The 14,343-nt window shown below is 43.4% G+C and overlaps 1 protein-coding gene across 2 annotated transcripts; it reads right to left on the bottom strand.

Annotated features, from left to right (window-relative positions):
* Positions 1-747: 747 nt before the first annotated feature.
* Positions 748-13,138, bottom strand: LOC135486624 (inter-alpha-trypsin inhibitor heavy chain H3-like). 2 transcript variants are annotated; one of them, XM_064769563.1, is made up of 16 exons: positions 12,992-13,138; positions 11,275-11,441; positions 10,414-10,524; positions 9,812-10,062; positions 9,234-9,394; positions 8,544-8,832; positions 7,883-8,063; positions 6,986-7,511; positions 6,439-6,562; positions 5,925-6,029; positions 5,432-5,515; positions 4,200-4,295; positions 3,851-3,904; positions 3,319-3,420; positions 2,337-2,828; positions 748-1,932 (listed from the first exon to the last, which is right to left on the bottom strand). In XM_064769563.1, the coding sequence occupies exons 1-16, from the start codon at positions 13,079-13,081 to the stop codon at positions 1,775-1,777; spliced, it is 2,991 nt and encodes a 996-aa protein (XP_064625633.1). In that variant the 5' UTR covers positions 13,082-13,138; the 3' UTR covers positions 748-1,774. The 2 variants fall into 2 exon arrangements, with proteins under 2 accessions (XP_064625633.1, XP_064625636.1); XM_064769566.1 differs by having other exon boundaries at positions 5,952-6,029.
* Positions 13,139-14,343: the final 1,205 nt, after the last annotated feature.

The following is a 14,343-nucleotide window of genomic DNA, read 5'->3' as shown; positions in this document are numbered from 1 at the left end:
AGGCTTCTGACATTACAGTCATATCTATAGTAGAGTATATAGTTGAAATTTTAAAAAAGTTCACTGACATGAGTTTATATTGTGAGAGTTAATAAATTGTTGTCATGGAGACAGTAAAAGAATTGATTTAATCTTTCGTGTTTCCTATCCTGAGTGTGATATCGGGTAAGAAATTAGTAAAATAAATGTTCAGAATGATATTTGTGTAACCGGACAGCCAAAGAGGCATTCAGCTGGCGGAATACGAATGCCCCTTCCGCGAAGAGCGTTCGTTAGTGACAGTGTTCACTGGGAAATGGATTCGAGAGCCACGTGTCGCAAATGCAGAGGTGATTTTAGTTGTGGGGAGAGTGGGAATATCCTTGCTTTAAACATGTACCGCACCTCTCTTGGACAGTAAAACTGCCAGAACAACGAACGCACCAGGGTTCAAATTAGAGCCCAACATTCACGCTGAGAATCAGCCGCACACCGAGTACGGTCGGTCTTTCCTTGGAGCGAATTCGATGTCTCAAATTATGCGTGGTGCCTTTCTTACAACCTTTATGAAAATGAGACGAAGCCTAGTTATGGCTCTATAATGTCCATCATATTCTAACTCGGTTTCCATCATATCCTAGTTGTCCTTACCTATACAGATTTGACAGGAGAGGACACACCCAGAAGCAACAAAAATGACCGAAAAATGTGACTCTTTCCCAGTACATTCATGATTTGACCGGGAAGAAAAAAAACAGTGAGCAGAAATGAAAGTCGACTTTTTTATCATGAATGGTTTATTGCCAATCCGTTTTTTGATATAACAACAGAGGTGTCTTCGTTGGAATGCAAAAATACTGCAACATTTTCACAAGCATAGGAACTATATAACATGTGCAATGCAGTCGAGTCTCGTTATTGTATGCGAGGGATAGAAGAGCGAATATAACCCTCGATATCATCAGAATTGCACAAAATTTCTAGACGAGGCTCTCGATATATTGATCCTGCAATCCACAGTGCCCCTTGGACATTATGTAATTTATGCACGTACATGTACATGTTTTAGCCGGTCAATGTCGGCCGTATTTATTCATAAATTTCCTTGCGGAAGGCAGAGAAAAAGAAGCACAAAATCTTCGGCATCATTTCCAATAGGAGTATCGTTTTGGCTGCCGCATTCCACGTGATTAGCAATGCTACTTCAGCACTGCCAGAGTTGAATCAGACGACAACGAAAAAGATTCATCCTCTGGTGGTTTCCTAGATTTTCTATAACAAGGAGATTTATATTTGCTTCCATGTTAATCTGCGTATCGCTCGTGAAATGATGGCCGGAAATGTCATGCTGCTTTCCCTTCACTATCATAGAACACGGCGACATTTTTAACATTTTTAGAATATTAGCCAGCCATTAACAAAATGTATTTAATGGGTAACCTCTCGAGTTCATCCAGGCGGTTTCCAATTACACTCTTAAGTTTTCACTAGACTCGAATTTGCTGCGAATTGTCCAGTTTCGCCAGGCATTGAAAGGATGACTTTGGTTCCGATCTCACGTCTTTACGAGACAAGACCGATTGCATTACTCACGGCCCGCTCCCACAATGCCATCAAAATAGCGAGATCGGACGAGAACAACTTCACTCCTGAATATAGTGGCAGTGACAATGCCGAAATTCTGTCCAAGTTGCAGTAAATTCGAATCCAGTTTTAAGTGAAACTTTCTTATGTTCGAAACCGGTTACTTTAAACATCACCCGCAGGTAAAACTGAGTCCAAATAATCCCATTCATTAGTAGAATTTGCAAGTGTCATCAACCAAGCTGAAGGGGTTGGGGAAGGGGAGTGATGGCACATGATTAGCAAGATCGAACAACGGCTGCATACGCCCCCTGTGGTCCTTCATCTGGAATACCCCGTTCCGATTCACCCTGCCCGTGAGATAATTTCCTAAACGAGAAAAAAGAATGAAATCATTGAATAAAACTTAGACCTTGAATTGTATCGGACTTCATTTCAAGCAGCTGAAACGCTTCGACATAGACCTTGAGAGGCCTGCTGGCTTCTAATCTAAGATGATCTTCTGGTAACGATGCAATAACTTCTAAGAGATATGCCATTAGATTTTTTAAAATCTGATCTTAAAGGAGGGCCCGTCTTTATGTCAATTACGCCACCAGTTGAAGGAAAATAGCCAGGATGGCAGTGAATTCTTGCTTCGGACGCAGATTGGTTATGATGTTTAAATTGAATTCTGTCCCGATGTGCAACATGGCAATCATCCGTCAGAGACTTGGCCTGAAGTTAGAAAAGAGCTGTCATCTACAAGATTGGTCCGTGGTCCCACTACTCACCCATAATACCCTCCAACTGTGGCGCTTCTCCTGTCCGTTGAACCTCCAATCTCAAGCTCAGGTAGTCAGTCTGTAGATCGGTGTTTCGTGTCACCAGGAGACACAGCTTCCTGGATATGTGGATACGAAGCTGGTGGGACTCCATTTTGGCCCAAGCATTAGTCCGTCGACCATGATGCATGTTAACTGTTCCTCTGCCTTGACCTCGGCCGTGATGCCCCCCGCGGCGTCCTTGACTGCCCCCTCGTCCGCGATGACCTCCCCCTCCGCTTTGCCTGCTTTGACCACCCTGGTTAACCCCTGGCATCACCAAGGCCTGGTTCGTTCCGAATAGATCCTGCCAATTTCTTGACTCCGGCGTCCCGTGGCACATTATATCCATCTTGACCAAGTCGGCAGTCATGGTCAGGTTCTTCTGGGGTAATACCACCTTTACACCAGTCATGACCGTTTCTCCACCCACTGTCGTGAAAGTGGCATTTACCTGTGCGCCTGAAAAGAAATAAACAAACTAAATACGATGAAGGCACAACCTATGAGAACGTGATGACATCGAATCGCTTGTTTTAGTGCCTAACTGTCAACGGCGAACGCGCAGGGGGGGGGGGGGTACAAACGTAGTTACTTCAGTTAATCGGCATCTTGTTCTAAACATTTTATCAAATTATATGCACCACCTGACAACAACAGATTACGAGTACATGTACATGGAACTGTTCACTTCGACTCGTCATCACTGGCAAAATAAAGCTGTTGGGTAAAAGACTTAAAGATGGGTTATTGGTACTGGTTCATTCTGCACGAAGTTATCTTTAAAATGATGTCTGATACATTGAGGATCTCCTGATGATGTTGGGTTGAGATATGGACTACAGAATATATCACTCTCTAAAGTAAAAAGTAGAGAATAGGATAGAGCCTTGTTTATAGTTCCTACGATGGCTCAACGACACCGGGGATCCGTCGGAGCTTGAGTACACACCTGATCGACCGTCCTCTTTCACCACGAGGGACTCCCCTTCCAGTACTTGAGGATCTTGGCAGAATTTAACACCAGAGATGTTGACAAGAATTCGTGGACCATCTGCAAAGAAAAATATGACATTAAAATAAACCAAATCCAAATCCAAACGCAGCGCGTAAACTACGTTCATATATTACGTTCATGAATAAAGGCAGCAAACATGGCGTTTTTTGTTGCCTGCCTGCAGGGCCGTACGTGCCGGATTTCGAGCAGAGGGGGATCTGAATGAATATAAAGATGGCAAGTTCCTGAGGGGAGCGTGAGGGGTATCCCCTCGCAATATGTAAATGTTTTAAAAATCTGGAACGCCGAACACGAGGTGTTTATGTGCGGGGGGGGGGGGGTTGTTTATGGTATTTTTTTGGATGAAATCGGGTAGAAATCCATATGACAAACAAAATTAAAGCGGGAGCTATACGACTCTTTATTCCTTTTTTGAAAGTTCTACGACTTGTGATGTAGATCGCCACACTACATCGATATTACTTACCGACGCCCTGCAACATCACATAACTATTCTGGAGTAATGTAGTATTCCGGAATGCTGAGAAAGGAAAAAAGAAGTAAGACAGGAAATTGGCATGCATGTCCGCTTGCACAGGTACCAATGGTGCCCGGTGGAATTTGTGGACATTCTGACTCTATCGCAAGAATATAATAAAGAGTCAAAATGAAAAAAGAAACGTATCGAAAGGATATTGTAGATTTTTGAGTAACAGAAAGTTGAACTATCTAATGTCAAACATAAAGTGTGTGTTAACACCATTTTCGCAGACATGGCCCCGATATCATCAGCTCGTTCACAGAAGTAGACGTGGTATTTCTAAAACAATACTAACCCACACATTGTCGCGATGATGGACAGGGTGCTCTGACACATTGCACTTGTGTTAACTTGCACACGAAGCCATGTTGGCATTTGGGATTACATCGATCTGGAATAAAGAAAAATTGATGTTGTCTTCCTTTCTATCTTTGCTCAACATGTAAGCGTAAATCCTCAGTTAATAGTTTGGCCGGGTCTATTTGGCAAGCCGCTCGTCAAACAGGCATCTTTTTTTGTTCTGTTTGGAGAGCCGCGCTTGCCAAACAGCACTAAAAAGCCACCCTGTTCGGCAAGCCGGGCTTGCCAAACAGGGCAAAAATACTACCCTCTTTGGCGAGCCGGAGAGGTTACAACATGTTGGCCAATCAGAGAGCAGTGACGTCATATTCGAATTTATATGCGCATATTTAACAATGGCCGACTTTCCGCTCTCGATTCAATTTCTGTTACTAAACTCGGGTTTTGATCAATAATCCATGAAGAAGCATGTACATGTACATGACTGTATGGATTTACAAAAAAAGTCATAAACGTGATCACTGATAAGCATGTTAAATGCATTAGTGTGCATTTCTAAAGGCGTTTCACTGTAACTCCGGTGTTGCTGACCGTGTTGCCACAAATGATAATGAGCTCCTGGATGGTTGAATATGCATGAGTTCGGCTCTCCATCTAGGGCAGAAAAAAGGCGCTGTTTGGTGAGCCGGGCTTGCCAAATAGTCACTTCCTAATAGTTTTCACGAATCTTCTGTTCACTAAATTCTACTTCACTCTGACAATTGCCTCAATTCAGAAGTAACCCGATACTCCCAATACATAACATTACGTATACATGTACATAATACTGGTATAGACTTTATGAATTCTTGATGTTATGCAGTCTCCAAATGCACATATCCTCAGTGGTTTGCTGGCAGACTACAACCTGAGGTTAAATAAGCCATCATACGCCATACATTCTGTAGAGCACTTGACGGCTCTGAAAACACGTGCCTTTATTCGAGGGCAGTCATATGCTAATATATTGGCCAGGTTTTGCAACCCTTTCAAATAACTACGAACGACAAAATTTAGTATGTGGGTGTACTTCAACGACGAATTTCTTTGAAAATTTCCCCGTCAAACTAAGTATAGAGAAGGTTTACGAGTGTCACGCACATTTAGCACGGAACGATATGACACGACAGACCATTGTACTTCGTCGTTCCCAGAGGTTGCGAAACCTGTCAAATATGAGGTTCTTACCTGCTGGAACCATAGCCCCAGACGGATCCATACCTACATCATCAGTTTGAAGGTCAAAGCTAGGATCAACCATACTATGATGGTCTGTAATGATAAGCAATGTAGTCTGACAGCAGGTTACAAAATAGCGAATTTAACGGAGTGCGAATTGAAATCATTACACAACATCGGCCTGGTTAAGGTTCCAAGTGGTATGCTCACAACGCGTAGTACACGTATTAGTTTGAAATGATCGAGGAACAGAGGTTTCTAATATTTTGTGCTTTAGTCTCTAAGTTGTTGACGGTTATGGTTTCAATATGACCATAATATTAGTACCATAATCCGTGAGAATACAATAGGGCTGGACACTTTTCCAGGGGACATTTTCTAACTCTACACCGGGTCAGGCGGATATTCAGGACAGTAGCGGACATTTGCCACCAATAAATTGAAATTGTATTGTTCCTCGTGAAATCGTGAAACTTTTTGAAAGGTTAACAACAGGACTTACTTTGATGTACGCGCTGGGGTGACTTACTTTTACGGCGGGCGCCGTGATTACCTCCTGACAATCCTTGTGGGGGTGGATTACCAAACACGCCAGGCGAGAATTGTGCTGGAAATGAAAACGGTTTGAAAACTTTACGTTGTCTCAACTTATTTGACGGGCGCCGTGGACACCAAACTTGCGAGGCTGAGTATTGGAATTGCCCACCACGACCAGTCGGGCCAGACAAACCCGAGGGCATATATTGCGCTGGGAATGGAAGTATGTTGCTTCAGGAGTCTCGGTCAATAAAGACGGAACAACGGGAGACAATGCCTTCCTGTGTTAAAGGGACAACTTGGGCATGAGATATGTTTGTTTTTTCTGCAAAAAAAGCTGCCAGCTGAACCGGAATTCTCGAACAGGATCAAGGAAAAATTACAAAACTGTTGAATCACAGAAATGCAACAGATAGTGAAATAGAACGTGTGAAGTCCTAAAATATAATGTAGTGTTATGCACAAACATGGGTACGAACCTCCACGACCTCTCGATGACACCGCTCTCTCAATCGGGTCATCACTGTCGGAAATATCGCTTCTTGAATCGTTCGCGTTCGGCTTCTTCACGATCATGGAGGTCAATGGAGTGACAAACGAATACTGGAAGAAGAAAGCACTGCTGATATTTCCGTTGTAGGGTGACTATTGACAGGCGCATGGTTGGCCAGATTTAACAAGACCACGGACATCCAGGATTAAGGTACATTTAGGCCCGCGCCGACATTGTAATGCGGCTAACTATAAATTTTGGCACTCTCACGCTTTTACAAGAAATGCTTCGCTTTTATGAAGAGAGTTTTTATCACTGACTCCTCGGTACACCTGCTCAGTGATATTCATCTTCAAGGACCTTTACCCATGATCCAGCAACCTATTCTCATGTATCACCTCAAGCAAAGCGGGGAATACTCAAGTAGTTTATTTATCCTCGTCAACTTCAATCCCAATGGTTTTGGAGTTAGGATAGGCCTACTGAGGAATAGGTCAATCGAATAGCTGAGAGACCTTTTGCAGTTTACGAACCTTCAGTGAAAGGCGCAACGCCTTGGACTTGAGTTCTGCCTTGTCGTCATCATCGTCCGTTTTCTCCATTTTGTCTAGGAGCTCTCTGATTGTCAGGTAGGCCCAGAGTCTCTCCGTTGACGCCCTCAACCCCGTGTTGCTCGCGTCCTTAACATCAACTTCCTTCTCGATGATGACGTCATTTCCGTTGGACTTGCCGCGGACTTTCGTTCGGAAGATAGGTTCGTCCGGAAGATCATCATCGTCGATGTCGATGATGTCAGGTTCAAAGATCCCACAGATGACGATCTCCGACCCATTGAAGTAGTTTGGAAACTCGACTCGCGTGGTGTTCTCAACGTCCAGGTACTCCACCTTCAGATCCGTGAGAAGGGGCGTGGAGATCTCCTTGTAGAAGCCCTGGAGCTGCAAAGCCGCGTCCGACTCTTCGTAGATCTTTCGGGCTATTCCGTTGTTTTGGAGCGAGATTTTCCGAAGGAACCCGAAGTCAACTCCTCGGCCAAAACCAAGAGAAAATATCGAGTGCCTGAAATGTAAATGAACGAGTGATGATTATCCATAAGCTATGGAAAGGGAGAGATTGTTCCTTGTCAGGTGTTTTTGAATTGGTGGAAGTTGTTGATCCTTTTTAAAATATGATTTTTCGACGAAGAGCTTTGACGGCTGCAATGCACAGTCGATAAAGCTAGTCCTAAAGTCGATGACAATGCATCAAGCGCAACGGGCATTGGGGAGGACACTGTAAATGAGTAAAAAATTAGAAGCTTTGATACTTTTCTCAGTTTTTCCTCTGTTCTTCATTCTTTGTTCTAATAGGCCCAACGTGTTCAGCAATTTTCTTCTGTGATCTTTCTAACAAATCTTTTAGATTTTCTTTCTTTTCGTGTATGTTCTTACCCACTGTCTTCGTTGGCCTCGCGTACGTTCGATAAAATCCGATCAATATTGGTGACTCCCGAGGTCGGGTCGCCATCGGTCAAGAACACGATGAGAGATGAGGGGTTCATCGGTTTCTCCTGCTGCCTCTGGTTGTCAAGAAACTCAATGCCTTTTGTGAGGGCCCGGTTGATGTCGGTGGCTGAATACAGGAAATTTCAGATTGAATAAGATATTGAGCTGGGAGCTAGGAGTCCACAATGCATATTATTAGCTCAATTTTGACAAAGAAAGTTTTTAGGTTGGTAAAGCCTTTCGTGAGAGCCAGGTTGATGTCATTGGCTGAAAAAAGGAAATCTCTAATGGAGTAAAATTTGGAAATATACTGAGCTGAGAGCGTCAACAAGGCAAATTATTAGTTCAATTTTGACAGTTCTTCAGTTCGTGCTGAATTGCGTAGCCATCGGAACCAATTTATTAGGCTTTGCCAATTGATACACAGTCACATGCCTTAAATAGTATAGGTCAGTGGCATATAGCCTTGGCCAGGAGGAAATAAGGTTATTCCTTCTTGCCTTGACCAAAAAATTGATAACATTGTTCGGGGCATGCGATGGTTGCAAAATAAGGGTTGTCGAAGGAGCCAGTTTGATGTTTACAGCCCAGCCAGTATAATACTTACAGCCTCTTGCCGACATATTCTTGATATACTCCTGAGCAACCCTCAAAGAATTGTCATCAACAGCAACGAGATGAGTAGCATTCCATCTCCGGATTCTGTCGTCGAAGAGGAAGATGTTGAAGAGGTCACCAGGTTGAAGGTCACGGAGGATGACCCTCATGGCGTCCTTGGTCTGTGCTAGCTTCTTCCCGCTCATTGAACCGCTGATGTCAAGGATGAAGAGCACGTTCTTCTTGACTGCTGGTAGGCCGACCGGGGCAATAAAGTGCACAAAATAGCCATCAACAACCTGAAAGATATCTTTCTTTTTTTAAACAATAGATGTTTTGCTTGGATTAGAGCATGAACCGGTGGGAAAAGTCGGATAGGAGGGAATATCCCGGTGTAATAACTTTACAGCTACACATTTCAAAATGTAACCGGTCAAACCAAGAATTAGCACGATCAATAATAACAGCGTATAAACACTGCGTGAGACTTACATTTCAAGGAATTACATCCCTGTCACATCAAGATTAGGACTGAGCAACACTACTAAATTATCCCTTGTGAGGCATATAACGTTCTCGTTCATTCGGGAACTGACTGACGAGTTATGCAGTCGACATGTCGTTTTGTTGACAAGACGGACGGGATACTCAAAATTCGAATCCTAAAACTTTCGGGCTGATATTTTCATGGCCAACCAACCTGAAGATCTCCGGCATCATAACCCCTCTGCACGTCATACTGGACTACGAATTGGCTCGAGATTCCTTTAGCCGACATTTCTTTCTGAAGTGCTTCCGATGGAGAGAAGCTAACATGAGCTGACGTTTGAGAGATCTTTGTGACAGTCGCATGCTGATTCGCTGGAAATGAACAAACCAAGCTGGTAAAACTCTTTCACGCTTATCCCTATATAATCGCGGTTTTCGCCCTTTTTAAACCGACCTGGAGTTTACCCCAACGATCTTCTCATCAACGACAGGCTTGCCATCAATATGCTCGCACAGTTTGGGTTGGAAGGTAAAGGGTCGTGTTTCGTATCGCGTTCCACCTTTCTCAAAACAAGTGGTCTTCTGGAGGAGTTAAATTGGCGATAAAATTGGGCAAGAAATTATCCTTCATTTGGGGATGGCTTTCACAATTTGTGGGACTTGGCACTTGGCACTACAGTTAGCCCCCGAGAAGATGCTCTACGGCGATCTGTCATGATCTGGTCGCTACGACGCGTCGACTTCGACTTGTCGCACCGGCGAGAAGTGCACGCTCTACTTTTTTCATACCTTGGAAAGTATTCATCGTATCCTGCACATTCTTCTGCAAGGCTGGCACCCTGAGGATGGTAATCTCTCTCGATTCATTGATGAACACATCCACCTTCAAGTCAGGCACGATTTGTCCAGGGTTGATGTACATGACGTTCTGGTACATTGCAAGCGTCCTCTGAAGCAGTTCCTGGTACGTGAGGTTGAAGGTCACTTTCTGTTGCGAGGCCACATTCACTGACACTTCGAAGGCGTTGGTATTCCGTGGCCTGCAATGTTGATATGAAAGACAACGAGTTGATATAATGGTAGACATAAAGCTATTGGCAAAGCGAGCTAAAAAACGATATGAGAATACAGACCGAGGAAGGATACTAACAAGATTATACGGAAAACGCCTAAACTCCTCCAAGGCGCAACCTGGAGCAACAAAGCCGTTTTGTTAGTTTTTTCTGATGGAGTGGGACAGTACCCAAACTGGAGAAAACAAACGAACAACACAGTTCCCTTTGGGATGTTCAGCTGGTTGTCGTACTGTCCGTGCACCCTTGATAGGATGCATGTTCTTGAGGATGGCATTGAACATATAAGGGTAGCCTGCCGGGATTTATATCACTTACTTGGCAGCAATGTGTCCCGCGCTCTGTCCCTGTTTTTTCGCCTCGATATATTCTCTCAGAGCTGCTGCTTTCTCCTTCACAGTCCCATCGTACGTGACGCCCTCTATTGTCCTAAAAGATATGGTCGTTCAGCGTAACTTTCATGTGATTTGCAGAAATTCAGACAGTTGGGACAAACGAATTGATTACGGAATTCTCGTCGGGAGGTATTTGTGAACACTCTCACTAAGTTTTCACCACGTTTTTTTTGGCTTACACAAACGAACTCTTATATTCCCTCAAACCATCAATCAATTTTAGACATTGTAGAAAGCGTACTGTAAGATGAATATAATATGTAATGATGCATCCTATGTTCAGAAGAAGTTTGAAGATTACATATCATTGAGTTGGGGTTTACAGTATCGTCCACTCTAAGTAGCCCAGCATCATTGTCACGCCCGACACATATGCAGATTTAGGCCACCCTTGTCAACTGACTAGGCCTTATGAGTCATTGTCCGTCCGCATGGTATCAAAATCTCACGAATTTGACGTCAACCGTCTTCTGCTATCGTCATCCCCGATTAGGTCAGGGGATGTTTTGGATTTTGCTTATGATTGTATCAATTGAGCCTTTGACCATTATGATGGTCAGAGATAGTGAAGAATTATGGCTGGGCCCTCTGCAATTATACAATTGAGCAACTTGTCGGTGAAGATGGCTTGTTCTTACTTATTATTAGGAAGTGGCAAAAAGGGCGGACTTCGGTAACTGGATAGAGAAGATTGCCTGTTCGTACGTACTTATATTGACAACGTGGTACGTTATAAAGGCGGACCTGTGTACTGGATGGTGAAGAATTGCTGGCATCTACTTACATTGAGAAGGTGGTAATGAAGGCGGACTTGGGTAACTGGATGGTGAAGATAGCTTCCCTTGGCTTATCATCCACGTTCACCAGCATACTTGATACTCTCGTGGTAGAAAAGCGGAAGGCAATCTTGGATTCGATATGGAGGTACCGTATCTCCGGGGGTGCCGGCGCCTGAAAGTGCATTCGTTAAAATGAAAGGCTGGCGGTAATTGTGTTTAAGATATATTCCTACTTATTCTGATGTGGGAAAATGGAGAGGAACAACCTAATATTCGGATGCCGACGATTACGAAGGAGCGTCCTTATATTTTGATACGGACGGCTACCAGGCAACAACATATTGGTAAAGGAAGCGTATCTACGGGGTGTCGGTGTCTGAAAGAGCAATTCTGGTTGAAATTTATGATTATAGTGTCCTATATTCGTAATTGGACCACGACGAAGAAACAACCTATACGACGACAAAGGAACAACCTATTCGGAGCTAGTCCTCGATCACAGATGTTGCAATGACTCTGACAAGAAAAGCCTTGTGGTATAAGGACACAGTTTCCTTGCCCGGTTATTTCTTACCCACCGAGCTAAGAAAAGTGGCCTCATTACAGATGACCTCACGACCTGTCTTCTTGAAACAAGATCCAGTTTTGCCATCAATAAATCATAAATTAACCTCTTGGAAAGAAATTATAATTAGTTTACAACTCGACCTAGTTGTTTTAATTCATACGTCAGTATTTTAATGATGTTTATCAATTTCGGTACCAGGAACGCGGCAGGCAACCGGATTTGTCTACTTGAATCTGGATCTTTAAAGATTTATGACGATGCTTTTATGTCCCCGAATGGGCCTATTACCATGTCGATGTATCACGCCATTCCTCCGCCTGCAACTTCACTCCGCTTGCCGAGTCTGCTTGTCCTTACCAGGTTAAGCTTCTGTAGCTTCAAGCTACAATCGAAGGGAACGAGGACCTCGTAAATGGGGACAGACTTTTTTCGGCGTATGGCTCATTTTGGAACTAGCTGCCGTCCCGTTTCCAGAGATCTCTGGATAGCGAGACGATTTGAGGGATGGGTGTCAGGAGGTTGACATCAGTTGATATCAAACCCAGCGATTACCGGTTTTTCTCGCAGTGGGACTGGCAAGAGGTCCTTTTGTCGCACATACAGCGATAACTGCAATTCAAATCGCTCGTTTGGTCGGTGAAACTATGAGTATAGGCTGAAGGGGCGAGTTTCAATCAAGGAGTGGTTTAAATCTGGGAGATACTGATTCCTCTTTGTAGCACATTGCAGCGATTATAATTTCGTACAAAAAGATTGATGGCTCTCTGAGCGCCTACCCTCTAGCGCCGCTTAAACGAGTGAAATAAATCGCTGCGAGCGGCGATTATAATCGCTGCAATGTGCGACAGAAAGATTTCTCGTCTGCGGGTTATCAGTAATCGCAGGGTTTGATATGGATCTCAGGTGGCTGCAAATTCCCGATTCTTGTCATGAATACCTGTGATGACAACCGCAAAAGACCGATTATCTTTCCACAAGCAATTATCTACGCATAGCAGGAAATCACTCGTTTTACGTCTCAACGCACAACTCTCTGTACGATTGTTAAAAGTAAAAAATCGACGCTTATGTAAAACCTTTTTCTTTAAGGGGTTAATTCTTAACTATGTGGTTTTTTTAAAGAAATTGAGAAATAAGAAATAAGAAAGCCATACCTGGGCGTCCGTGTCCTCCTCATTCACGTCATCGACCTGTCCAAACACACCAGCCGCAGAAATCAACAGGATCACCAAAAGTCGCCACATCTTGGCCACTTAGAATCCTTTCTCCTCAGCTTCTTTCAACGAAATGATACGTAGCTACAGTTTCTCCTGGTTTTGGAAACAGCGGTGCATTTGTCACAAGATCAGTGGGTCAACCACAAATCATCAACTCAGAACTTAATTAGACTGTGTTTCTTTGTTGTGGATGTTAACCATCTTATCGTATCAGTTTCAGGTGACCTTTTTTTTTCTAAATACATTGCACGTCATCCGAGGATGTTTCTAAGAAAATAGAGAGCTTGCGCGCGATATACGACACGGCTCGCGGACCAGTTGTGACTCCCGGCCGACTCTGTAGATGTCTGCGTCTTCAACAGTTGTCCCGCCCGCGATGGTGGTCTTGGCATCAGTTGCACTATATATATATTTAGCATGCATTTGTGTGCAAAGGGGTATACTACTGAAAAATCGAAAAATTGCCCGTAAATGTACTACGTGTACATGTACATGTATATGACAATATTTAAGAGCCCACCTTGGACCTGACTGAACAAGTCGCCGTCTAAGTTAAAGGACCATTGGCATTATTAAGGATAGCAGTAAGATATTTAACAGTCATAACCCTTTCCCCATGGCAGAGTAAATAAATTTCGCCGCAATTAATTGATGTGTGTTTGAAACGGTAGGACACGCCGAGAAAGAGCAGTGGGTTGTAACCTGTTCACTTGACATGCCCTCATTATGTATCTCTGAAAAGCACAGTTTCCATAAAAAGTCGGTCAACGGCATCTTAAAGTCAATTGACTCATATTTTTTCATCGAAATCAGTTTGACAAATCGTTTGTATGTTCATTGAAGCATGTCCTGGTCTAATGAATATAGATGAGTTACTTAGGGCCCATGTTCCGGTCGCGATATGTTATCGCCAACAGCTCTGTTGATCTGGAATCGCGTTCAAAGGCCCGAATCCAATTAAGCAGTACACCAAGACCAATGATTGAAGTTCTATAAGTTCTATAAAACTTCCTTGTCAAGTCCAACTTTATTAGAAAACTCCGGATATTTTGTGGATCAGCAATGAATAGATCACGTTTAGACGTTTATCTGTCGATAGCGTACAAGTCAGAATGGCTCGTGTATTAAATGTCAACAGTGTTACATAACATTGTAAAAAAATGTACATTGTAACTTGCCCAGAACTTTTTTCTTCTATTCAAGCTGTTGGGAATTAAGGCAGAATACACTATGGATGGAGATATAAGATAAGTGGCAGTGTAGGACTGCTGGTTAAGAACATCATTGTC

Source organism: Lineus longissimus, chromosome 4, assembly GCF_910592395.1.
Source record: "Lineus longissimus chromosome 4, tnLinLong1.2, whole genome shotgun sequence".
NCBI lineage: Eukaryota > Metazoa > Nemertea > Pilidiophora > Heteronemertea > Lineidae > Lineus > Lineus longissimus.
The sequence above is the reverse complement of the archived record's forward strand: the minus strand, read 5'-3'. Positions and strand labels throughout refer to the sequence as shown.

Excerpts from the sequence above, each read along its gene's own strand:
- LOC135486624 (XM_064769563.1), bottom strand. The coding sequence starts at position 13,081 with ATGTGGCGACTTTTGGTGATCCTGTTGATTTCTGCGGCTGGTGTGTTT. Across the intron at positions 5,516-5,924 it reads ACCCCAGCGCGTACATCAAA|ACCATCATAGTATGGTTGAT; the intron begins GTAAGTCCTGTT and ends TTATCATTACAG. Across the intron at positions 4,296-5,431 it reads TGGGGCTATGGTTCCAGCAG|ATCGATGTAATCCCAAATGC; the intron begins GTAAGAACCTCA and ends TCTTTATTCCAG.